Source organism: Panicum virgatum, chromosome 4K (assembly GCF_016808335.1).
Source record: "Panicum virgatum strain AP13 chromosome 4K, P.virgatum_v5, whole genome shotgun sequence".
NCBI lineage: Eukaryota > Viridiplantae > Streptophyta > Magnoliopsida > Poales > Poaceae > Panicum > Panicum virgatum.
In genome coordinates this window covers 4,518,133-4,544,415 of record NC_053139.1, presented here as the reverse complement: position 1 = coordinate 4,544,415, position 26,283 = coordinate 4,518,133, and the positions used below count along the sequence as shown (strand labels likewise).

The 26,283-nt window shown below is 47.4% G+C and overlaps 1 protein-coding gene across 1 annotated transcript in view; it reads right to left on the bottom strand.

The window, feature by feature from the left end:
* LOC120704966 (protein SEEDLING PLASTID DEVELOPMENT 1-like) overlaps nt 1-26,283 on the bottom strand; it is a 62,100-nt gene that overhangs the window by 16,290 nt on the left and 19,527 nt on the right. Inside the window, exons 2-7 of the mRNA XM_039989516.1 lie at nt 9,930-10,053; nt 9,632-9,782; nt 8,997-9,188; nt 8,436-8,454; nt 3,222-3,365; nt 2,856-3,091 (exon numbers count right to left, since the gene is read on the bottom strand). Coding sequence (XP_039845450.1) covers nt 2,856-3,091; nt 3,222-3,365; nt 8,436-8,454; nt 8,997-9,188; nt 9,632-9,782; nt 9,930-10,053 — 866 coding nt within the window. The remainder of the gene's footprint in view (nt 1-2,855; nt 3,092-3,221; nt 3,366-8,435; nt 8,455-8,996; nt 9,189-9,631; nt 9,783-9,929; nt 10,054-26,283) is intronic.

The window sequence follows — 26,283 nt, the reverse complement described above, 5'->3', positions numbered from 1 at the left end:
GATCAAAAAGGTTAATTGGATTAAGCCAAGACACGTACAATGACAAGATATTGAATCGGTTCAATATGCAAGATTCCAAGAAAGGTTTCTTGCCAATGTCACATGGCATTGCTCTAAGCAAGAGTCAGTGTGCTACGACACCTGATGAGCAAAAGAGGATGAGTACGATTCCTTATGCTTCAGCCATAGGGTCGATCATGTATGCTATGCTTTGCACGCGCCCAGATGTTTCCTTTGCTCTAAGTGTTACGAGCAGGTATCAGTCAGATTTCGGTGAAGTTCACTGGACAATTGTAAAGAGTATCCTTAAGTACTTGAGAAGAACTAAGGATATGTTCCTAATATTTGGAGGCGAAGATGAGCTCCTTGTAAAGGGTTACACCGATGCTAGTTTTCAAACAGACAAAGATGACTCCAAATCGCAATCCGGTTTTGTTTTCTGCCTCAATGGTGGGGCAGTGAGCTGGAAGAGTTCCAAGCAAGATACGGTGGCTGATTCGACGACAGATGCCGAGTATATTGCAGCTTCCGAAGCTGCAAAAGAAGTTGTTTGGATCAGAAAGTTTGTTTCTGACTTGGGTGTTGTTCCTAGTGCGTCCAGTCCAGTGGACCTCTATTGTGATAATAGTGGTGCCGTTGCACTAGCAAAGGAGTCTAGAACAACTAAGAAGTCCAGACATATACTGCGGAAGTATCACCTCATCCGTAACTTTGTTGAGAGAGGTGATGTGAAGGTTTGCAAGGTGCACACGGATTCAAACGTTGCTGATCCGTTGATGAAGCCTCTCCCACAACCAAAGCAAGAGGCGCACATGAGATCTATGGGTATTAGATACTTACATCAGTGATTCTAGTGTGCGTGGGAGATTTTTGTGTCATGAGTATGTTTATGTAATGATAAATAATTGTTATTTGTTCCATGGATGATTATTTTTTACATTGATTATCAAGTATGTGACTTGTTCGTGAAACTCTTTGTTGACAATGATATGATTCTAAATTATCCCTAGTTTATGTCATTGTGTGGGACAACAACGACGTTGAGACTAGCACATGCATTAATTGATGATCATGTTTCACGGATCATGGATATGGAGATATCGGATTAATGATGTGGACACATGTTGGTGAACATGGTGTTGGATTGACCCACTCCAAGACAATGTTGAGATTGTTATTTTGTATGTGCCATCAGTTGTTCTTGAGTGTTATACCTACTGGATCCTTAGACCTGAGATCGCTATTGTTTCTCACTGTGTGTAGTGGTGCATCTTGGGGCTGCTAAACGCTACTCCGTGACTGGATAGTTACAAAAGCAGCTTACAGGTGTGTAATGAAACATGGAATGGGATGTGAGCGGATCAAGATGGAATTTGCCCCTCCTAGATAACGGGAGAGATATCTCTGGGCCCCTCGAGATAGTTGGATTTGAAAGTGCATGGCCATGCCAAAGTGATTAAAGAGTTAATCATGATGACTAAAGGTTAGTTATGAATAGAATCCACTATTAGATCGAGAGAATGGTCGAGCTATCACAAAGGTGGCACGCATCTCGCTTTGAGCTTGACTGGTATCGTGTGGCAAAGGGATCGGTGTATGAGTATATCTATGGTTTGGCCGATATGATCTTTATGTGTATTTGTGAGTCACTATGCCCTGCTAGGTGCCGCTATTGACTTGTGATTCGGAAATGATTTCCGATCACGACCACCTACACATGAACATAACGGGTCACACACTTAAGGGGTTTGGAATGTTGGAAAGCTTGCCTGTATGATTGTCTCTAGTGCAAGTGGGAGATTGTTGGTGATATGCCCAAGAGCCCATCATCACAATACGGTTTAAAGGCCCAAGAGGATATTGATCCAAGAGGGATTAGGGTTACTAATGGGCCTATGAGATAGAAACCCATTAGTACGCCCTATATATACGAGGGAGGGGCTAGGGGGGAGATCACCTGAGAGCTGCGCCACCTCCTAGCCGCCGCCCCTCCCTCTCTCTCTCGGCCGCCGCCCATGCCGTGCGTGCGGTGCTAGCACACCGACGCCCGGCGTTTCATCCCCGTACGTGTGGACTCCGTGGAGGCGCTGCTGCGACTGCTGCGCTGATCGGCTGCTAGGATCAAGAGGAGCTCGGTTCGTGGGACGTGATCGACTACTTCCTCTACATCGACGCGCGACTTCTTCCGCTGCGCTGCGCGTCTAGTGGTAACGATCTATGATCTTCTACTCGCAAGTATCTTGGGTATATGCGGTAGTGATGCTAGTGTAGCCTACCCGATTCCCTTCAGAAGGGGCATTCAAACCAAACAAAATAAGGCAGCCAAGTTACTGAGTTAGGTTTTGCAATTCTGTGTACCAAATGAGAGCTTCACAAATTGGAAATGCAAGGTCACAAACAACTGACCTCCCAATTCCCACACCCAATGCCAGCCTTCAGATACAGTTTACAGAAAAAGATCATTAGGGATGACTGACACATAGAGGTTTACGAGCAATTGCTGAGCTCATCAGCATCCTTTTCAATGGTGCATACCTACCTTACCCTAATAGGGTTACTATATATAACCAAATAAAGATCGATATCATAGAGGCTTAGAAGTAACTGGCCAGATAAGCATACTTTTGAGTGGTACATACCTACCATACCATACTCTAATAGTTCTAGTTTAGATAACCAACATACCTACCGCACCCTAATAGTTCATATCAAATACCACAACTATACAAAATGCAGAACGTAGCCACACCCTGCATACAAAACAATTATGCAAAGGAACTACCGACTGGTGTAAAGGGGAGCACTGCTCATAAAACTAGACCATAAAAAGACAAAACTATTGAAGAAATCCATACCCCATAAGCATATAGATTCAATCTTGACTCAGCTTCATCTGACCTCTCTGTATGTCTTTCGGCAGAATCAAGATTAAATGCAGAGTCCAAGCTTCTTCTGGCATTCCTTAGAGAATCACCGTCAAATGGAGTTGCATCTTCATAAATAGCAATATGTGATTGTTCCTTTTGCACAGAAACTTCCTGCACCAATCCTTTTGTACCCAACTTCCGAATTTCAACATTAGGCAGCTTGCCTGCACCAACAAAAGCACAACACTAATCATGATGACAGCAGAGTCAAATATTTTCATGCCTAATGTCATAAATAGTAGCATCAAATTTAACATGATAATGCAGCTAAATAATAGAACAATCATTGAGGACCTGCAAGTAGAGCATCTACTGTGGCTTCCAAACTCCGATGGACACGTAACTCAGTTTTGGAGACGATCTCTGCAGCACATGTAAATGTTGCTGGGCCCTTGCGCTCTAGAACAGTTTTCTGAACCCCTCTCCGGTTAGCTTCTTTGCAGAGAGATAGCGAGAGGGGGAAACACCACACACCCATTGTGTGGGGGGGGGGGTTGATCTTTCATATATATAGCCGAGACGACTTGATGTATAAGTAAGAGTCAAGTAGACTTAGCGTACAAGACAAGTCAGCTATACATATCTCTAATACCCGCCCGCAGTCTGAGTGGGAGGATCCCGGACGCAAAGACTGGACCTAAAATCAGTAAATAACTGTACAGGCAAGCCTTTGGTCATAATATCCGCGAACTGGTGAGACGACGGAACGCATAGCACACGAACCTGTCCCAAAGCCACCAGGTCGCGGACGAAGTGAATATCGATCTCTATATGCTTCGTGCGCCGATGATGTACTGGATTTGCTGTCATATATACAGCATTGACATTATCACAGTAGACAATCGTCGCCGAAGATAGAGGCGCATGAAGCTCCTGAAGAAGCTGCCGAAGCCAGCAGGTCTCAGCCACAGCGTGCGCCACAGCACGATACTCGGCCTCCGCACTCGAACGAGAGACAGTAGTCTGTCGTTTGGAGGACCAAGACACCAGGTTGTCGCCGAGGAAGACACAGTAGCCCGAAGTAGATCGCCGAGAGTCTGGACAGCCTGCCCAGTCTGCATCTGAGTATGCAGTGAGGGAGGAAACTGGACCAGCACCGATGTGCAAGCCAGTAGACAGCGTACCCTTCACGTATCGCAAGATCCGCTTGAGCAACGCCAGATGAGGCTCCCGTGGATCGTGCATGAAGAGGCACACCTGCTGAATAGCGTAGACGAGGTCAAGTACTGAAGGGCACCAACCAGACTCCAATACTGGGTGGCGTCGGCCACCGGGGCTCCATCTGTGGTCGACAGCTTGGCACGAGTGTGCACTGGTGTCGACGTGGAGTGACACTCGGCCATGCCGGCGCGCTGGAGGAGATCCACCGCATACTGTCGCTGAGACAGAAAGAGGCCACCCGACGAGCGTGTGATCGAAATCCCGAGGAAGTGATGGAGATCCCCGAGATCGGTCATGGCGAATTCGGAGTGGAGTAGCCCTGTGAGCCGGCGAAGAAGATCCGTCGAGGACGCCGTCAAGATGATGTCGTCGACGTAGAGCAGCAAGTAAGCAGTGGCAGCACCCTCTTTGTAAACAAAGAGAGACGTATCTGTAGCCGAGGCTGCGAAGCCAAGGCCACGAATGTATGTGGCGAAACGCTGATACCACGCCCGAGGTGCCTGCTTGAGCCCATATAAGGACTTCTGCAAAAAGCAGACATGATCAGGTGCAGTGGGTTCGACGAAGCCGGGCGGCTGCTGGCAGTAGACCGTCTCATCCAGATGACCATGAAGAAAAGCGTTCTTCACGTCCAGCTGGTGTATAGGCCAAGCGAGAGAAGCGGCGATGCTGAGGACGACCCGAATAGTGGCCGGTTTGACAACCGGACTGAACGTCTCGTCGTAGTCGATGCCGTACTCCTGTGAGAACCCGCGAACGACCCATCTTGCTTTATGGCGAGCAAGAGAGCCATCGGAGTTGTACTTGTGCTTGAAGATCCATTTGCTGGAGACGACGTTGGCACCAGGTGGTCGAGGAACTAGGCGCCAGGTGCCATTGTCAATCAGTGCCTTGTACTCGTCCTCCATCGCGGCACGTCATTAGGATCGGCGAGGGCACTCCGGTAGTTAGCCGGAAGTGGAGAGGCGTGGACGGCAGAGTACGTTAGACGATCAGCAGGCCCTGGAAGAGAGCCAGTCTGCGCCCTTGTCACAACACGACGAGGTGGATCCGGGGGCGGGCGCAGAACAACCACCCGGGGCGAGGACTGGAGAGCCCGCGCCTGAGGGATTGGGGATGGCGAGCTAGTCGTGGACGATCGTCGAGGCGGCAGCGGACCGTTGATGTGCGCTGGAGGCGGGCGACGATTGTAGACAAAACGGAACTCGCGTCCCGCAGGGTGCGGCTGGGGCGCAGCCTCGGTCGGAGCAGGAGCCGGTGAACGACCGGCGGCCAGGGCCGGCGTAGGAGCGGGCGAAGGGGCCGGTCTAGGGACCGGCGGAGGCCCGCCAATGGCTGCCGCAGTCGGGAGAACAGGACCGCGCCAGAGAATGGCGGGGTCATCCTCCAGGGGGTCGACCAGATCCCGCCCAGCGACAGGAGCCTGGGAGGGCTCGCTGGTCGCAGGAGGCGAGGGAGAGACGTGACGACGATCCTGTAGGAGAAAATCAAGAGCCTCCGCAGATGACTTTGTAGCCGAAAACGGAAAATTAGTCGCATCAAAAATCACATGACGGGAGACGATCACGCGTCTGGTCGAGAGATCGAGGCAGCGGTAGCCCTTTTGGGAGGAGGGATAACCAATGAACACACAAGCAGAAGAGCGTGGAGCCAGTTTGTGAGGTGTCGTGGCACTAAGATTTGGGTAGCACAGGCAGCCAAAAACTCGAAGAGAGGAATAGTCTGGCATAGAGCGATGCAGGAGATGATGTGGTATACCGTTATTGATGGATGAGGAGGGCCGCCTGTTGAGCAGGAAAACGGCGGTCGCCAGTGCCTCCATCCAGTAGGCGGGAGGCATAGAAGTATGAAACAAGAGGGTGCGCACCAAGTTGTTGAGTGTGCGCAACATCCGTTCAGCCTTGCCGTTCTGTGCGGAGGTATAGGGGCACGAGGTGTGAAGCAAGACACCGCGACTAGCAAGGAAGGTAGAAGTGGCGTAGTTGATGAACTCGGTGCCGTTGTCCGCCTGAAAGCACTTGACAGACAAGCTGAACTGGGTATGAGCATAAGCAACAAACTCAACAATATGCCTGTGGACCTCAGATTTATGCCGAAGAGAAAAAGCCCAACAGTAATGTGTGAAATCATCAACCATCACAAGATAGTACTTAAAACCTGAGATGCTAAGCACCGGTGATGTCCAGACATCGCAATGAACGAGTTCAAAGGGGGCAGAAGTGCTAGATGATGAACTAGTAAAGGGCAGACGCGTGTGTTTGCCGAGCTGGCAAGCATGACAAAGACCACGTGCTGCATTATTACATGACATAGCTGAAATTTTGTTAAGTTCACTAATGGCGGCTGGTGCAGGATGACCAAGACGTGAGTGCCACAGCGAGGACGAAGCAGAGGTGACGTGACAGGCGGCTACGGAGGAGCTGGCGTGGGCGGGTGGAATGGTGTAGAGATCCCCGCCACTATTGCAGCGAAGAATCACGGTCTTGGTCTTCAGATCATTAATAGAGAAGCCAAAAGCGTCAAACTCAACGGAACAGTTATTATCGCGAGTAAGCTGTCGAACAGATAACAGGTTACGAACAAGATGCGGAGCGATAAGAACATTATTGAGTTGAAAAAGATAATCAGCTATAGAAATACTGGAAGTGCCACGACAAGAAATTGGTATGGAATTTCCATTGCCGACTGTGATGAAGGACGACGAATGGGAAAAACGGGATAGAAGTATACCGTCGTTGGAGGACATATGAGATGTCGCTCCAGTGTCGAGGACCCAAGGGCTGTTGCCCTGCTCCGCCATCTGGTTGAGGGCGGCGATGAGACCCGCCTGGTCCCATGCGCCCATCATGGAAGGGCCTGGTGCAGGGTAGCCGGCGGGCGCTGGCGCAGGAGTCGACACCTGCGGTGGCACGAAGGCTATGTGAGCCTGAGGAAAGTGCGCCATGGGAGGGCGCCACTGTTGCTGTGGGCCCCAGGCCCACGGGTTGAAGCAAACCCATGGGCCGGCGGGCTGGGGTCCGCCGCGCGCTCCTCCTTGGGAACCCTGGCCCATCTGCTGTTGCTGCTGCTTGCGGCCGCCGCCGCCGCCACCGTTGCTGTTGCCGCCTTTGCCCTTGCCCTTGCCTCTGCCGCCGCCGCCGCCGCCGCGGGGCTGCGAAGCAGGCGAGGACGTCGAGCGGCAGGACGCAGAGGTACATGCTGTCGTCGTGGAGGCAGTAAGGGCAGTGTTGGAGGCGACCTTGTTGTCGTTGGCGAGGCGAAGTTCCTTCAGGCGAAGCATGTTCACTGCCTCGGTGAAGGTCGGTAGTGGCCTCGTCTCGGCGATGATGTCGGCGGTGTTCGCTAGGCATGGGTTGATGCCGTTCAGCAGGTTGAGCACCAGTTGGCGATCCAGGATGGGGTGGCCGACGTCGCGAAGAGCGTCGGCAGTCTGCTTCATCTGCGAGGCGTAAGCCTCGATGGGAAGGTCGCCCTGAGACAAGGAGGTGAACTCCTGGTTCAGGATGACGGCGCGCGGCTCCTGATTCGCCTGGAATAGATCACGGATGGCCGTGTAGAGAGCACGGGCGGTCTGATCTGGCGCCATGGCGAGGTCAAGAACCCCATCGGAGACGGAGCCGTACATCTAGCTGCGCACACAAGCGTCCGGCTGATTCCAGGTGGGATCAGTCGGACGGGACGTGATGGTGCCGTTGATGTGTCCTAGAAGGCCGAACTTGCCGCACATGGCGGTGAAGAAGGCGTTCCACTTGTTGTAGTTTGGCAGCCGGAGGTCGAGCTCGATGGGGACGTGGGTCTTGACGTTGACGGAGGCGTACGGGTTGATGAAGACCGGGAGGACGGAGTCGGAGGAGCCGGGCGTCGTGCCGATGCCGGAGCTAGGGCTGGACGCCGACGAGGTGGACGAATCCGTCGACATGGCGCCGGATCAGATTGATCGGCGCGGCCAGGGAAGCGGCGTGGCGTAGGGGCAGCGCGGCCAGGGGGCGGCGCGACCTAGGGCGGCGCGGCCAAGGAGGCGCGGCCAGGGAGGCGGCACCTGGGGCGGCGCAGCCAGGGAGGTGGCGCGGCCGGGTGGGGTGGTGGCCGTGCGGGCCGGGTGGCGGCGCACGGGAATTAGGGCAGCGGAGGGGTTGGGAGCCAGGGAATTAGGGCCCGGACTCTGGATACCATGTAGAGAGATAGCGAGAGGGGGAAACACCACACACCCATTGTGTGGGGGGTGACATTTCATATATATAGCCGAGACGGCTTGATGTACAAGTAAGAATCAAGTAGACTTAGAGTACAAGACAAGTCAGACTTAGAGTACAAGACAAGTCAGCTATACATATCTCTAATATTCTTCATCACCAAGTGTGACACTCTTTCAAACAGCCAATTGTACATACTGTAATAGATCTCCTTTATTTTGACAAAAAACGCAACATATACAGACAGAAAAAGAAAAGAAGGTAGTGCTTCTGTGCCTTCTGAGAAGAAAGCTGAGCATCAACAATTAGTTTCTAGACTGCACTTATGCATTAGAATTGGCAATTTTTGAACTAAAGTCTTCGTGTGAAAAGCATAGAAGCACCCTTTAGCAAGCAAACTGTAAGAACCGAACACTGGCTTGAATACTCGGACACATATGGATACATCACTTTTTGTCCCGTGTGCCTGTGTTATTGATCAATAATGTGTGCACCAGGTTTAAAAGTTGCTTTATAAATAGTCAATTTTCTGAAGTGATATACTGATTAATAACAATCTTGCCATGTATTGCCTCTTATATTGGAACATGAAGTGGTTATTGAGTTTGAAATGATAGTCAATTTCAAGTGGCAAGCACCAAAAAGAGAGTGAAATTACAGACAGGAACAGCAGAAAACCATACAGGACACTGAATGAAGTGCAGAACGTCCTTACCTGTATTCCTCCCACAAGCATATCTAGTGATGGATTCATGATCAGATTCTCTATTGTTACGCCATGGGCAGTTGCAACAAGCTGTATCCCCCTCTGTGCAATGGTGCTAGCAGCCATGGCCTCTAATTTAGTTCCAATTTCATCAATAACAATTGCCTGAGGCATACGGTTTTCTACGGCTTCTATAAGCACCTGATTAATACCAAATAAACAAATTAGCATACACAGTAACAGTAAGTTTTGTATTCAAAAGAACATCAGTATCCAATGCACTTATAAGTTGGTCCAGTGGCCTTCTTAAGAAGGAAACTGAGTGTTGATTAGTATAGAAGCAAACGGGAGGTAGAAGTTCCGAGGCTCCAAGTTCCTCCCAAACACATAGAAACTTGACCTTGATCAGTGATCCAACCAGGAATTAGGGAAAGTTTTTCAAATCGATCACTATAGAACTCTTTATGCAAGAGGGACAACAGACTTATGGATTACATTGTGACATAGACAATAAATTTGCAAAACTACTTGACCGGAAGCATGGTTCAGAAGAGTATTGATCTGTATTCTTTATGCACAAAGTCTAAGAAGATAACAATCTTACTCATTTTCAGAAAGCAAAGGGTTATTTTAAGGCTACAAACCTTATGCTGCACGTCTTGGTTAGGCACTTGCAGCCTACGGGCATTGCCTATTCCTGGGTGAGGAATATCACCATCCCCACCAATCTCATTAGATGTGTCAACAATCATCACACGCTTCTTGTAATCATCAGCCAGCATTCGGGCTATTTCTCTGCACAACAAGACAAGTCGATGCTAAATTTGGTACATGCTGGCACTCTGGAACATGAGCATTTGTGATTCTAGTTGGTACAACCAATATTTCTCATGAAACAACTACTAAGTCTACATATAGTCAAGCCCACCAATCCAATCCTACCTTATGACAGTAGTCTTCCCTACCCCCGGTGGACCAATGAGCAGCAATGACCCACCATCCTTAACCAAATTGTTGACACCGGATTTTAGTAAATCCGATGTAAGTTGAATTACAAAGCAACCGGCTGTTTGTGTTGACTTGAAAGATGACAGCAGTTGCCGATGGAACTGGAAGCCTACTAGTTGGGAATTCTCACATGGCGAGGGGAGCACAAGCTAACAAGAGTTTGATTGCAACATGTGAAGTTACGTGTGAAGGAAACTATTGACATCGTATTTTGATCAAACCCAGAGTCAGAATGACAATCGGCAATGGCAATCGGCAAGGCTTGAATCGGCAAAGTAACTGGCAGAGCAAATCGGCAGGAAGTCACATGAGATATTTTGCATCTATGTGTGTATGTGAAAGCGACAGCTCTTACTAGAATATATTTAAAAAGGAGACGTGCAAGCATTGGATGCTGGTTGTTAAGGCTTGATATTGATTAAAGAAATAAAGGAAGAGATCGTGATGATCACGTGGAGGTATTTCGGTCTATTGAAAGTAAAAATATTTTCTAATCTGAGTATCGTGGCCGAGATAGATCCAAGGAAAAAGGGACTTCGTCAGCAAGGATCCTACACAAGGGAATTTGGAGTCCATGTATCTTAGTATTTCTTTTTATTTAGATATTTCTTCTTTATCAAGTTTGGTATGCCGTGACCGACTAGGTTGTCTAGGTTATAAATATGTACCCTCATTCATTGTAGGAGTTTTATCACACGATCAACAAACAAACTCTATTTTTTACTTGCAATTTACTTTTCGGCGACTTCGCCACTTTTCTTTTCTTTTCGGCGAGTTCTTTCGTGTTGATCAAGGACGCATCATATTCGAGTGACTTGATCTGCTGGTAAGTTTTCGTTTACCGAGTAAATCTGAGCTTTAGCTTCCGGGCGCATCGCTGTGGCTTCGTTCAGATATATTCAAAAGTTATCGAGTTTATCTAGGCTTTGACTTCCGGGCGTATCGTTGTCGTCTCGTCTAGATTTATTCACCAATTATCGATATCGGCTAGATTTGTAGGTTTTCTTATGTTTTTTGGCCATTATCACACATAAAAACATTTTAGATCGGCTTTAGGTTTTGCAGTAACATTTTTGTTATCTCAAGAGCCGGTTTAGATATGTTTTTAGTTTACATCATCTGAGTTACATATTCGTAGCTTAGATCTTGTTACACACGCATAATCGGCTACTCAAAGCCGGTTTGGTCGTCTAGTGCATCGGCTGATCCTGCCGACGCACTCGTTTATTACACGCTTGCATTTAAATATTCTTTTGTCGTGTATTGTATCGGCAAAGCTTGCCGATACACCTATCTGAGGGATAATCGGAACTCCAGCTGATACACCCTCAAATTTAACGTTTACTCTGTCTCCTTGTCAATCAACATGTCAGATTGACTGGCACGCTTGGTCTACTTTCCGTGCTTGGTGAACACTTGCCCTCGGATTCCAGTGTATTGATTTTTGCGTCAACACATCTTTTGGCACGCTCAGTGGGACCCGACAATATCATCATGAATTTTCCAACACAGATGTTCGAGCAAGCTATGAAACAAGCGATGATCAACTGGACTAACAGCCTGGCGAGCACGGCAAACAATACAGTCGAAGGTGTGGATGCTTGTAAAATTATTCATCAGTTTAATCATCATGCATCACAGCCGATGGTTTTTCAGCAACAAACATCGGCTCAAATAGGTGGTTATCAATATTATGCATCGGCTCCGCAGCCAATGCCTTGTCAGCAACCATGGTTAACAGTTCAACATCCACAACATCCAATAGTTCAGTATCAAACATTGGCTCAAACAGGTGGTTATTAATATTATGCATCGGCTTCACAGCCGATGGCCTGTCAACAACCATGGTCAATGGTCCAACAGCTACAACCGATGACTAATCAACAACAATGGTTAGGTAGCTGTTGGCCGCAAGCATCAGTTCTTCAGCCATCAATCCATCATCAGGTCCAATCGGCTATTAGGCAAGAAAAGGCTCAATGGGAGGAGTTTGCACAGCTGATGAGGGTCAACGAAGATTTGTTTCCGTCCTGCATGACCAGAGTGGACAACGAAAATAAATGTGTCAAGTCTGAAGAGTTAAAATCTATTGATTCTGGGGTGCAATTGTTGGCTGAAGAACCAGGAAGACAAGACCGACACGAAGAAAGGCTAGATTTTGAAAGGTCCTCTGCAGAAGAATTGGCTATTAGACAAAAATTGGTTAGAGTTGGGAATAAGGAGATTCATACTGATTCATTAGTTTTAGAGGAGCCTCAAAAATCTATGGACAAAATACCCATTGATGAGCAAAATAATGATTATCGATATGAATATGTCCAGGGAGAAAGTAGCCGATATAATAAAGAATGCGAGCAGCTTGGGAGTATATATCGGCTTGTTGGAGAAGACTTGGGCAAGTATATTATTTCGACTGGGAAGGTCAATATAGTGATCCTTACAAGAGTATTGGCCGTCATATTCGCTGAGTATAACCGAGGGTTCTGCTTAAGTTTGTGGGATCCAGGAGGACGGAGCTACAAGTGTAGCAGTGACCATCAGCCGATGATTTTGTTTCAATCCGTTGCTCTTCGGCTTATATTGCATTATCAAGGTTCGGTCAGGGAAGCTACCAGCTTCAAGCCATCAGACCGATCTCCTGATTATAAATAGAGAGATCGGCCAAGGACAGTCCAGTTGCAGTACAGTTCATCATTGTTCAGAATAATTATTGGTTAAGGATGGAATTGGCATTTTAAGGGCTGTCAGATCACTAGAGTCTTCCAGTTACGACCGATATGTTGGTACTACTGCTAGCAAAGTTATCGGATCCTGAGGAATCAAATTGGAAGAAGACAAAAATAAAGTCACCATCAGTTGGTGATTATTTTCTTGCCATGGCCGAGTTTAAATATTCTGGCCAATTGAAAAGTTGCGTGCGTATATACAGTCTATCTCCGTTGGCTAACATCAAGATACGTACAAAGGTGTACAGGAGGTTAGCATGCGGATTTATTTGATCGGCTACATGAGGAAATTTGGAAGGGTAAGTCGGCTATTTGCTATTCAGGAACCGGCCGACGGAGGAAAATACAGCCGATTTGCTTCAAGGTTTATTATTTGTTAAGCCGGTCAAGATTGATGCATCGGCTAGCTGACTTGCATTGGTTGGCGTGTGTCACCTCTGGATTATTTTGAATGCCTGCTTGAAGATTTGAGGGCAATGGACTATACTGTTATCTTCTCGTGCATGCATGAGAAATGATAGAGTTGTAGCCCATAGAGAATATACAAGCTGGAAACCAATGTCATAATGCATGCTCTCTCTCTCTCTCTCTCGGCTAACATGTCATGCTCAGCATCAGTGCCGCGACCATCCTTGCTCGCACTCATGATTATTGATACACCGGAGGGAGACCACAAAGCACCTGTCTGGCACAGCAAGATCACAGACAGCATTCCCAAAGTACTGGTGGTGGGATAGAGATAGAAAGGAAATTAATCAAGTGCAAGTGCTATTGATCATTGGGCTCTTGATTGCTGCCGATTCAGACATGCAAGACCAGCCGATGGGATTGTATCTTGTGAGCCGGCATCGACCGTCATTCCGGCCAAGGTATCGGTTCCTGTGGATGAAGTGCAATCACTAGGGGGAGCCGATGGTGTAAAGAGCCGATGCCAATATCAATCGGCTGTATGCTGTCCAGGATGCCGATTATACATATTAGCAATAGAGGATTGATTTCTTCGTGATGCCTTGATGTTAAGGACGGACACATCGGTTGTTTATGAGCATGTCTCGGATTTGCAAATCGGCAGGATGATTATTTAATTCAGCTAGCTCAAGCGAAACAATGAAGACTAGCTGTTTAATTAAATGGCCGGCCGATAGGAGTATGGCACGGGTATACGCAAGGGTCTGACATGCCAAGTTCAAACTCCAAGATTAGTCCAAAGGGACTCGAGGTTCAGAAGATTGGTTCACATATGCAAAAATATCCCTGTGTTAATAAAGCATTCTATTGGCTGATTACTCTAGAGCCGGCGGAATACGATGTTGGCCACCAGTATGTTGTTGACGGTCGCTGCGGATCAACATGGCCAGTATTTGAGATACCTGTTGGAGTATACTTCCGGACGGATATTGGGCCGAAGGCAGCAGTGATCAATTCAGAAGTTATGACCTGATCAGAATATTACAAAGCCGATAGAAAATTCGGCTAATACTGGCTGATGTGTGTATCAAGCAACTCAGTATGCATTGAAGTGTGCTTAGTATCTGAGTACGGGACAAATCCGATGTATGCAATGTCAATGGATGTTAGTTCTACAATAAGAAAAAGTATATATACATCGGCTATATGAAGGTACAAAATCGGAATGGCTACTATATATATATATATATATATATATATATATATATATATATATATATATATATATATATATATATATATATATATATATATATATATATATTCCAGTTAGACAATCAGGCAAAGGAGAAGCTAATGTCTATGCTTATACCTCCGGATAGCGAATTCTGAATATGTATCCCAGCGGTATCGGCGATCAATTGAGAAGTGATCAGGGCGTTACAAGGCCGATAGAAAATTCGGCTATCTGCAGATTAATGTATCGAGCAACGCAGCGTGTGCTCAAGGGGGCTCTGTATACATGATTTGAGCACGATACAAAGCCGATGAATCTAACACTGATTGGTGCAAGTTTTATGAAGAAAGTATATATCGGCTGAGCAAAGGCCAGAAAGATTCTGCAGCTCGGCTTGTTGAGATTCGGCCGATCGGGCAGAAAAGTAGTGGCCGTACGTGGGCAAAGTTCAACCCAGCGACTTCAAGATTCTTATCTACACCAGCTCGGTGCGCAGTCTGATCGAAAAGTAATCTGCTCGACATGTCGCCGGCTACATCAGGGCAATGAGTTCTGGCCGATGATGAGGGCTTGATGCCCACCAGGCCGGCAGCAATGTCGCAAGTGGTCGGGAGCGGGGGACATGCTGGGAGGATGACGATAAAGTAGCATGTTATGGGCGTACGTACACTCCCTTCATGCAGTGGCTAGAAGTACTTGTATGCGCAGCCGAAGGACCAGATTTCTCAACATGCAAGCAAGAAGATTCACAAGACCATGTACGTACATGCATGTGGATTATGCGTGAGATAATCAGAAGACAAGCAGGAGGTTGATTGGCAATAAAGGGATATCGGCTGATTGGCGCTGGCATTATCATCAATGTTTTCAGAAAGCATGATAAAGGAAGTGGTCGTACTTCTGTCATCAGCTGATGTATTTCTTGATGAGACAGATTGATTTTTTTATGGCAACTGAAGGTTGCGGAGACAAACAAGTCGGCCGATTTTTCAATCAGTATGGAGAAGCATAGGCCAAGAGGGCATTTGTCATCTATCGTGGTCCCCACTAGCGCTAACATCAAATGCGCATTGGCCGGGTCGTACGCCGCTGTCGCCGATCTTTGGCGCCGAAGATATCGCCGAGCTCTACCACCATGACAAGCGCGCCAAGCCTAGATGATGATGGTTTCCTGATGAATGGGTGCCGCATGGATTAGAAAATCAAACGAGCTGATGAATGGGTGCCACTCTCGTGGAGGATCCTCGGGAGCACGGAGCCGTGCTTCCTGCTGTCGTACGGCGCCGGCGACGAGAGGCGGCGGCGAGGGTTCAAGGTGTTCGTTGCGCTGCAGGGCCGCCTTCAGGGAGGAAATGCAGGAGCTGCTGTCGCAGCAGCAGCAGCAGAGTTCAGTGGGAAAGCTGTGAGTTGTCAGAGAAGATTGAAATAGAATTATCCGCATGAAATTGATTTTTTTTATTTTTAATTTTTTTTAAATAATATTTTAAGTTTAACTCATATTGGCTTTTATTTACAGGCAGTAGCCCGTTTGGTCACGCCATTTGTCCTGGCGCGACGGATAGCCTATGTCGCGCCAGTGCATGTGGCGCGACAGGGTACCTTTGCCCCCTTAACAAGGCACGTGAACCAGTCCTAGAAGTGGACTTTGAATGGCTTCTCAAACCGGAATGCCCAGGAGTTGTAGCGGTTGTGGCACCGTAGTGAATCGGTGTCCGTGTACTGGAAGTGCGGCCCGGTGCACTTGAAGTTCCCGCACCAGGGGCCTGTGGACCAAACGCCTCATCTGGCCGAGCCATGCAATTGAGCCTAGCGGCCATCCACCTGCAGCTCCGACGGACTCTCTGTATGAAAGAGCAATATGTGTGTCATTACCCGTTGAACTATATTTCAGAGAACCGGTTACATTTGGATTAAAGAAAAGATGGTAACCTCGACAAATGCCCTAAAGTGCCCTCCGCCAATGTCTCCTTCGTTTGCATGAGCCATTGCCACGCCAGCCTCGTTAGCAAGGCGTCCAAGTTGTTGTGCCTATTTGGATTCAGTTAGTCCAAAAATAATTGAAAATGTGCAAACGTAAGGAAAGATCAATCAAAGAGCGTGATGTACCATGCAGTTCTGCAAAGGGCCCCGTTCGGGCTGGACTCCTTCACGAGTGATAATGGGGACGTGGGTTCCCGATCTTCCGTCAGGTTATGGATAACTCTCGTTGTAGGCGGAGCGAGACACACTGATCCGGCTTCAGATCCTAAGACCCGAATCCAGCAATCTTAGCACTACAACTCCTCTGGTTATCGACCGTGTCACAACCCGGTTGACCTCGCCAAGAAGGCTAATCCCTGCAAGCGCAACGAAGAACACAAGTAAGAACTCGAAAGAACGCAGCCCAAATGAAGTGACTCTGCAGATGAATGATTAATCTCACGAGTTGGAGTTTCACAAACCGATGAACGACGACAACTATTCTTGACAGAATGAATCTAAGCAAAACCCAAACCCTAATAATGTGGTGGAGGCTGTTAATAAAGACCCTAGGGTCGTCGAAGGACCCCTGGACGCGCCCCTATTGGGCTCCAACATGATACACGAACCATTGTCCCAAAAACAGTGACGCAGCACCGGGACAGATTTTGGACATCAACCATTGGAAGAGTCTTGAAATTATCTTTCCAACCATATAAAGAGCGCCCAAATCCAAGCCCGTATGCGACCGTGGCGCCTGTTTTAGTGCAGACTGCTCCTGGACTCCGAAACGGACTCGAAGTCGACATCGATTGGGCCTCCAACTTGGGTTGGACGCCCTTGCTGGCCTCCTAAGGAGGTGGCCAAGGTGGAGGACGTCCAAAGACTTTATTTGACATGTTCTCCATTTCATGGGGTGTGCTCCAACTTGGGCCAGGGTCCCAATTGTGAATAACAAGCCCGTGACGATGACATAGCAACTTTGATGGACTTGCACTTTGAGAAATATTTGCACCTACAAGCAAATAATGACATGTACACGTGGAACCAAGTGAATTGTGCCAAAAATCACTATGGAAAAGTAAGAGCAAAGTCACCTTATAAGCAATGGTCATATCCGAAGGTGTCATGTCCTCATCAAGTGATCTGATCGTACTCATCGATGATGTCATCATCATCGTCGATGTCCACGTGGTCTTCTATAGGTTCAGTGGATTGTGGTGGCATGACTGAAACTCTAGCCACTGAATGAAGCCACCGAAGGTACTCCTTGTAATGGTTGTGCCTATGTGCCGGTCCACTTTCCGGATGCATCCTTTGCCTTTGTTCCCACTTGTAACACCCCGGTGTTAATTGCTGGCGCTAATCATGGGTTAAATCGCTAATCAGGATTAACCAAGGTCATTAGCGCTAATCAAGTTGTGAAGTGAATTTGTTTTTAGCCGAGTTCGAGCACGTTTTTCTCCTTAATCCGAGCTTCGAATCAACTTGCGCCCAAAACAAAAGTTGTAGACCTTCTATCCCTCTACAACTTCTATTTTGGCCAAATTTCGGGTTTCAATATGAAATTTGGAGTTGTGGGCAGTCAAACTTTGATCAAAATCATTCAAACGAGTTCAACTTTGGTACTGTGCATCCCCGGTTAGTCAGTGCACCGCCGGCCATCGATGTTGGCATCGCCACGCGTCGTGCCGACGAACCTCGCCCGTCGTGCTCCTGCACCATCCTTATCCGCACGGAGTCGTGCCCGTTTTCGCCTCCCCGTTCCAAATTCCTCACCCCTATGGAGCACGCAGCCGAGCCGAGCACGAGCAAGCCGTCGCCGGTGTCCCCCGGCCGTCCTCCGCCGCTGTTCTTCGCGCCCCGCTCGATTCCCGCGCCCCGACCTCCCTAGCCTCGCCCCGAAGCTCCACCGCCCCCTTCCCCGAGCCGACCGACCCGCTCCCCGGCCAAATCGGCCTCACGACCACCGCGCCCGCCATCGTTGCCGCGCCGAAGCTCTGCCCTCCCATCGAGCTCCACCTTCCGGCCTCCCTCCGCTCCAATCGAGCCCCCGGTGAGCTTCTTTGCGACTCACTCATGCTCCCCGAGCCGTTCCCCTTTCGATTCCGGCCTTGCCGTCGTCGGAGCGCCGCCGCGCCGCCGCGGAGGCCCTGCTCCCGGCGGCGCACGCCGCGTGCCGTCCCCGCGCGAGCCTGCTCACCGCCGCTGCGCGCCCCGAGACCGCCGAGCATCCCTCGCCGCGGTGCCGCTCCCTCCCCCGGCCGCCTGGCCCCGCCACGGCCGGAACACCGCCGCCAACACGCGCCGCCGCCCTGCCCCGCGTGCACCGCCGCCCAGACTGCGTGCGCCGCCGCCCTGCCCCACACGCATCCCTGCGCGGCTGCGGGTGCGCTGGCCCTGCGCGTGGGCCGCTCGCGCTGCCCCGCCGGCCGGCCGGCCCATGGCCGCCGCGCTCGCGCGGGCGCGCCGCCGCGCGTGGCCGGGGCAGGCGGCAGAGCAGAACAGGGGAGAACCCCCCCCTTTGCTCTCTTTATTCCAATGACAAGTGGGACCCGCGGTTCAGAAAAATTTAGGGTAGATTTATTCTTTTTGTTGATGTTGGCTGAAATCTTCCAATATTCATAGAAATTCCTAGAAAAATCCTAAAAAGGCAAAACTAGTTGCATTAGCTTCGTAATTTCATGCTCTATTTGATAGAACCATGAAATGGGTAGTTTCATCACTTTTGATAGATGGTTTTGATTGCACTTGTTTAATGGTAATTGAGACCGAGAGCACCTCCTTCCGGACCTAAAGTTGAATTGGATCTGATCAATGCACCCTCTCGTCCTCCTTGATGGAGACACTTTAGGCTAAAAAGAAACTTAGAACCAAACCCTGTCGCCGCCTTCCACCATCCTTTTAAACCCTAGTTGAAGCGGCTGTTGGTAAATTTTTGTCCATGCAACCTTTTGTGAGTTTTGCATTGTTTTGCGTTGCATCATTTCATGAGTTTCATGCATGGCATATTTTACTCGTGTAGACGCTGAAACCGACATCGTCTACGAGCTGATTGCCGAGCCGGTCCAGGAGCATTCCGCAGAAGAACCGCAGCCAGGAGAAGTCGTTGATCAAGCTCCCGAAGAAGTCACTAACCCCGCTGACTGGCAAGGCAAGCCCCGGTGCATAACCCTTAATTTCAGTATTCAATAATTGTTATATAATTATTGTGCATTTAAGTTTCTAGGAGTTGATTGGAACCTTAGATGCATGATCCCTAGGTTTCCTCAGTCACTCTACTAGTATACAGGTCGTTAGTACTGCAATGCTTAATTAGGGTTCGGTAGAAGACGAGTGATTCCTGTCACTCGCGAGATATAGGTCTTGTTACTTATGAAAAAGTTCTGGAGTGTGAATCTTGAGAAAAAGAAAGGAAAAATGGAGACCGGGCGGAGATGGATTGGTTATGGATATGGAAGTTATGGGAAGTGAGCCTCCGCCTGTGTCGATTGAGGACCGTACCGTTGTTGGCACTACTGATCGAGGATTGAACAGTACTAACCGCATGCCGGGAGTAGGAGGTAGTCGAAACCGGTAAGCTCAGTACCATATGTGCCCCGGTAGGCGGACTTGATACTGTCTTCACCAGTGGAGCTAGTATTCAAACTCATGGCTAACCCTTCGTTGGTATCGGTGGGGCTAGCAGTCCCGGGTCGCAGGGCAGTTCGCCTATTCGGTGTGCATATGTGAAGGGTTGGTGTGTATAGCCCGACGGGGCATATACGTGCCGTGTTGGTTAGGTCCACCTTGCAAGGTTAAATCGAATCGATTCGCCGTGACTCACGGATATGAGAACCTTGATCTCTCTGTCACATCGTAGTAAAGAAGTGGAATGAGTCTGAACTGAGAATGTTGGTTGTGGTAAGCTGAAAAGATAATGTGATCAACCATGTATGCTCTAGAGTACTAGGCAAACCTAAGTTATAAGGGTCAACTCAATTGGCACTAAAATATTGAAAGTAAGGATTCAGTGCTAGCTGCTTTTCAGCAAAATAACTCCAGAGCCAAAAAGCCTTTCATGTCTAGCTAATGGGCTAAGTATACCCATGGACGGGTAAGTCTTGCTGAGTATTAGAATACTCAGGCTTGTTGTTGCCATATCTTTTAGCAGGTTGCGTTCCGGAGGACTCCGAAGAGATCTGCGCCTCGTGGATCGGTCAACCACTTCCTCCGGGTTGGTCGGTTGAGTGGGTCCCGTCTTCGCCGTGAAGTATGGGCAGGTGAGCCTCACATCAGTGGGCAAGATGTGAAGTTCGTCTTCTGTGACATCGACGTTATCTATCGTATTGTTTTAAAGCTTGTTTTCAACTCTAAATTGTTTTCCGCTGCGTTTGAACTCTGAGGTTTGATTTGTAATTCTGTCTTTTAAACGCTTGTTGTAGTTTAAGTTGGTGCTTCTGTTAAACTCAGTTTGTGAATGGTTTTGAACGTTTTTGTTGCCAGTAATCATCTGTGCTCGTCTTTTGGGCGAGAGTTCCTGTGTAATCGATCCTGGTTACAGCAGGCAGTCCGAGTGTACTGGTTGAGTGCAGTAATTCTAGTTTGAGTTTAAGCGTTAATTATTGCACTTGATTGGTATTATTTGGACTGTCCTGTGACAGCTGGCATCAAAGCTAATTGCACTAGGGGGTGATTACTGGTGTACTTAACTACGTTAAGTAAACTTTGTTTTGCAAAAATTTTGGGTTTTCGAAAAGTTGACGCTAGATGCTCTAAGGAATAGAGTAGATAGTTCGTATGCCCTAATTATGTTCTATAAGTTAGGAGGCATCTAAGTATCTATTTTATTCCAGCACTTCCAGCATTTACTTCTCGTTAAACCTTACTTTTGTGCACAACTACTATTCTGTAACGACGCACCTACACTGGGGTAAGCAAGGTGAGCATTCTGGTAGTCCTTAGAATAGCCCACGTGTTTCATACGTGCGCGGGTCCCGTATGATGAGCATACGAGGAGGTGATAAGGCTCAATTCAAACGAGCCTGTCGCTATCTGCCGCCTGATATGGAGTGCGGATTTCTTACCGTGTGATTGTGATCACGGCCATCTCGTAAGGCAATGTTACGAGGTGAAGACTCGTTATGCAGTTGGTCATAACCGTGTACCTTGGGACACGTGTACCCTTGGGTGTCCCGTAAGGCGATTTGTACGGGAAGTGAATACGTTGTTATGATGTATGCAGCGCTGCCCATTCAGCGTCGAACGTTTGGGTGCCATCTCTATAGTGGATGGTAATGTATGTGTGAATATGTGGGAAACTGCATATGCGTTACCCGTGTGGCGTAGGACACATGGGGGCCGTTCGTGTGTGCTGGCACGAAGGGTCCAGAAATGGATATTTATATCTATCTCTTGTTGTCTTGGTTTGTTTGCAGGAACACTAACTACGTAAGCGCGTTATGAATCCTTGATCGTAGGAACGACTAGTATATATAGGGAGAGTGCGTAATTGTGCCACTAGTCGTCTTCGTATACCATATTTGGTAATTGTTTGGGTGAGAACGATAGAACGAGCATGCGTCTTGCATATTCGAGTTGGTTGGTCGCTTCGTAGTTAATATTTGTGCAACCTTAAGACTGCAACATTACAGCTAGACGAGTTACCAACCTGCTGTTCAACCGATTAGATGTGGTTTCAACTGAAGCAAACCATTTTGTTCTCTTGGTGAACCATATCGTTAAGGGAACGATTCATGCTGTGTGTTCATATTAATTATGCACATTCTTTACTTGCATGGATTAGTCCCGATAGCGGAATGGCTAACCAAGGGATGGTGCTTTTGCAGATGGGCAATAACAACACTGCTAACCGTGGAAATGAGGGTCAAGGAGCACAGCCACCACTGTCTTCCTCCTTGACTCAGGCTATTGCGACTCTTATCGCCGACCGCAATGAGCAGACCGAATTGTTGAGGCAACTAGTGCAAATCAAAGCTGGCAGAGGCCGACAAGCACCACCAGCAGAAACTGACTACGCCGGTTTTCTTGCTACTCAACCACCTCTGTTCCACAAAGCCGATGATCCCCTTGAGGCAGATGCTTGGATTCGCACCATGGAGGACAAGTTTGGCATTCTTAATTGCACAGAAGTGGACAAGACTGCCTTTGCAGCGCAACAGCTGAGAGGCCCGGCAAAGATATGGTGGGCTAGTCATTTAGCTATGCAACCAACAGAGAGACAGATTCCCTGGTCAGAATTTAGAGAGATTTTTAGGGCACATTATATTCCAGAAGGTTTCATAAAGGTGAAAGTGGAGGAGTTTCTAAATCTGAAACAAGACAACAAATCAGTGATGGAATATGCTAATATTTTCAATCATCTTGCGCAATATGCTGCACATCATGTAGATACCGATGAAAAGAAGCAAGATTGTTTCCAGAAAGGGTTAAATACTGAGTTACTCATGCGTTTAGCAGTGAGAACATTTACCAGCTACAGTGACTTGGTCAGTAAAGCTATTCTCCAAGAAGATGCGATGCTGAAGCATGAAAAGGCGAAAAAGAGGAAGAAATCACCTATTGGGTTTCCTGGGAATGTGGTGCAACGCCTACGCCTGGGATCCACTAGCTCCTCCCAAACTCAACATCAACTACGACAGGGGGTGTCTGAACATGTGGCTTCTTCACAGTTGGAGCAAAAGAAACCAGTATTGCAGCATGTTTTTCGCTCCCACCCTGACCCGTGCAAGCATCACCTAGTCGAGGGTTGCCATCACTCAGAAAATATCTGTTATACTCCACCCAAGCCGAGAAAAGGCTCTAGCAATACAAATAAGAAAAAGAAGGTGTCGTATATTAAGGATGGTTGTGTGAGTTACACCACTTGTGAGGACGTGCCAGAAGGGGAACACGTGATGGAGGATATATTTTCTCTCAATGATCATCCAATTAGGGTTCTATTCGACTCTGGTGCTTCACATACATTTCTTAGTAAGGCTTGTGCCGATAGGCACGGATTGAAAATTGATTGCATGAACACTTCATATAAAATTCAATCCCCAGGTGGTCAAATAATCACAAACCAAATGGCAAGAATGGTACCAATCAACTTGGCTGGGAGAATCTTTCCGACCAATTTTATCATTCTCCCACAACAAGGGATTGATATCATATTGGGTATGAATTGGATGAAGGCACATGGAGTTGTGTTGTATACTCAGGCGCGTACTGTTCATATCAATTCAAGTGCACATGGTTCTACGGTGTTACTTTTGACCAAGTACAAGGCACACAATACAACCATAAATAAATTGGAGGGTAAAAGCTTAGAGGAGATACCTGTAGTGTGCGATTATTCAGATGTCTTTCCAGAGGATTTACCTGGACTGCCACCTGATCGGGACGTTGAGTTTGTTATTGAACTCCAACCGGGTACAGCACCTATCTCTAGAAGGCCATATCGGATGCCACCAAATGAATTGGCAGAACTGAAGGTACAATTGCAAGACCTACTGAATAAGGGTTTCATCCGTCCAAGCTCATCACCTTGGGGATGCCCAGCTTTATTTGTGAAAAAGAAAGACCAAAGTTTGAGGTTATGTGTTGATTACCGGCCTCTAAATGCGGTTACCATCAAGAATAAATACCCATTGCCTCGCATTGACATTCTCTTTGATCAGTTAGCCGGAGCTAAGGTATTTTCTAAGATAGATCTTCGGTCCGGTTATCATCAAATAAAGATCAGACCTCAGGACATTCCAAAGACTGCTTTCTCCACTCGCTATGGTTTATTTGAGTACCTAGTCATGTCTTTTGGATTGACTAATGCCCCGGCATACTTCATGTATCTTATGAATTCGGTCCTCATGCCTGAGTTGGACAAGTTTATTGTGGTATTCATTGATGACATCTTGATATACTCCAAGAATGAAGAAGAGCACGCCAAGCACCTTCATATTGTTCTTCAACGTCTACGAGAGCACAAGTTGTATGCAAAATTTAGCAAATGTGAATTTTGGCTTAAAGAAGTTCCTTTCTTAGGCCATGTCATATCTGCAGAGGGTATTTCAGTTGATCCAGGAAAAGTTCAAGATGTATTGGATTGGGAGGCTCCAATATCAGTTAAGGAAATCCGCAGCTTTCTAGGATTAGCTGGGTATTATCGTCGATTCATCCCAGAGTTTTCAAGAATTGCTAAGCCTATGACCGAGCTACTCAAGAAAGGTGTCAAATTTCATTGGAGTGACAAATGTGAAGAGGCTTTCCATACTCTGAAAAAGCTTTTAACTTCTGCACCTATCCTGGCTCAACCTGATACATCAAAACCATATGACATATACTGTGATGCATCTGGTACTGGTATTGGTTGTGTCTTGATGCAGGAGAACCGAGTGATTGCATATGCGTCTAGGTCACTCAAACGCCACGAGGAAAATTACCCAACTCATGATTTGGAATTAGCTGCTGTAGTTCATGCTCTGAAGATATGGAGGCATTATCTCTTAGGTAGTCCTTGTCGCATCTACACTGACCACAAGAGCCTTAAGTATCTTTTTACTCAACCTGATTTGAACATGCGCCAAAGGCGATGGTTGGAACTGATCAAGGATTATGAACTTGAAGTGCATTATCATCCGGGTAAAGCGAATGTAGTTGCAGATGCGATAAGTCGCAAAGCTCACTGTCATTGCATCTCAGCTATACCATTAAGCGAGTCTCTTTGCTTTGAAATGGAAAAGCTGAACTTGAGCATTGTACCACATGGCACACTGGCCCATCTAGAACTCACTCCTACTCTTCGTGATCTAATCATCACAGCACAAAAGAAAGATAAAGGAATAAAGGAAATTCAGAGGAGATTATTAGAAGGAGATTCGAAAGTAAGTTGCTTTCACCAAGATAGTGAGAATGTGTTATGGTTTAAGAACCGATTAGTGGTGCCTAAGGATTTTGCACTCAGAAAGCAAATTCTTGATGAAGCTCATACCTCTCGACTATCAATTCATCCTGGTAGCAACAAGATGTATCAAGACCTCAAACAACAATTTTGGTGGACTCGGATGAAAAGAGAGATTGCCAAGTATGTGTCAGAATGTGACATCTGTCGTAGGGTCAAAGCTAGTCATCTCAGACCAGCTGGAATGTTGCAACCTTTGAGTATTCCTGAATGGAAATGAGAAGACATCAGCATGGATTTTATTGTCGGTTTACCTCGAACTCAGAAGGGTTATGATTCGATCTGGGTCATTGTAGACCGCCTCACCAAATCCGCACATTTTCTTCCAGTTAGAACAATCTATCGAGCAAAGAAGTATGCCGAGTTGTATATGGATCGCATCCTATGTTTACATGGAGTGCCAAAGACTATCATATCAGATCGAGGGACCCAGTTTGTTGCTCGCTTCTGGGAACAATTGCATACTTGTTTAGGAACTCGATTGATCCGCAGCTCAGCTTATCACCCTCAAACAGATGGCCAAACGGAGAGAATTAATCAGATTCTAGAAGATATGCTCCGCGCATGTGTTTTAGCCTACCCGCAGAAATGGGATGAATGCTTGGCATTAGCTGAATTTTCTTATAACAATAGCTATCAAAAAAGCATTAAAATGGCACCATTTGAAGCTTTATACGGTCGTCGATGCCATACTCCACTGAATTGGTCCGAAGTTGGAGAGAGGACTATTTTTGGACCTGACATGGTTAAAGAAGCCGAAGAACAAGTTCATCTAATTCAAGAAAACTTGAAGATTGCGCAGTCCCGTTACAAGAGTTATGCGGATAAGCGGCGTGACCCACTTATTTTTGAAGTCGGTGACAATGTCTATTTAAAAGTGTCACCTTGGAAAGGCGTGCAAAGATTTGGAGTAAAAGGAAAGTTAGCTCCTCGCTATATTGGTCCCTACCCAATTGTGGAAAGGTGTGGTCCAGTAGCTTACCGGTTGAATCTTCCAACAAAGTTTTCGGCAATTCATAA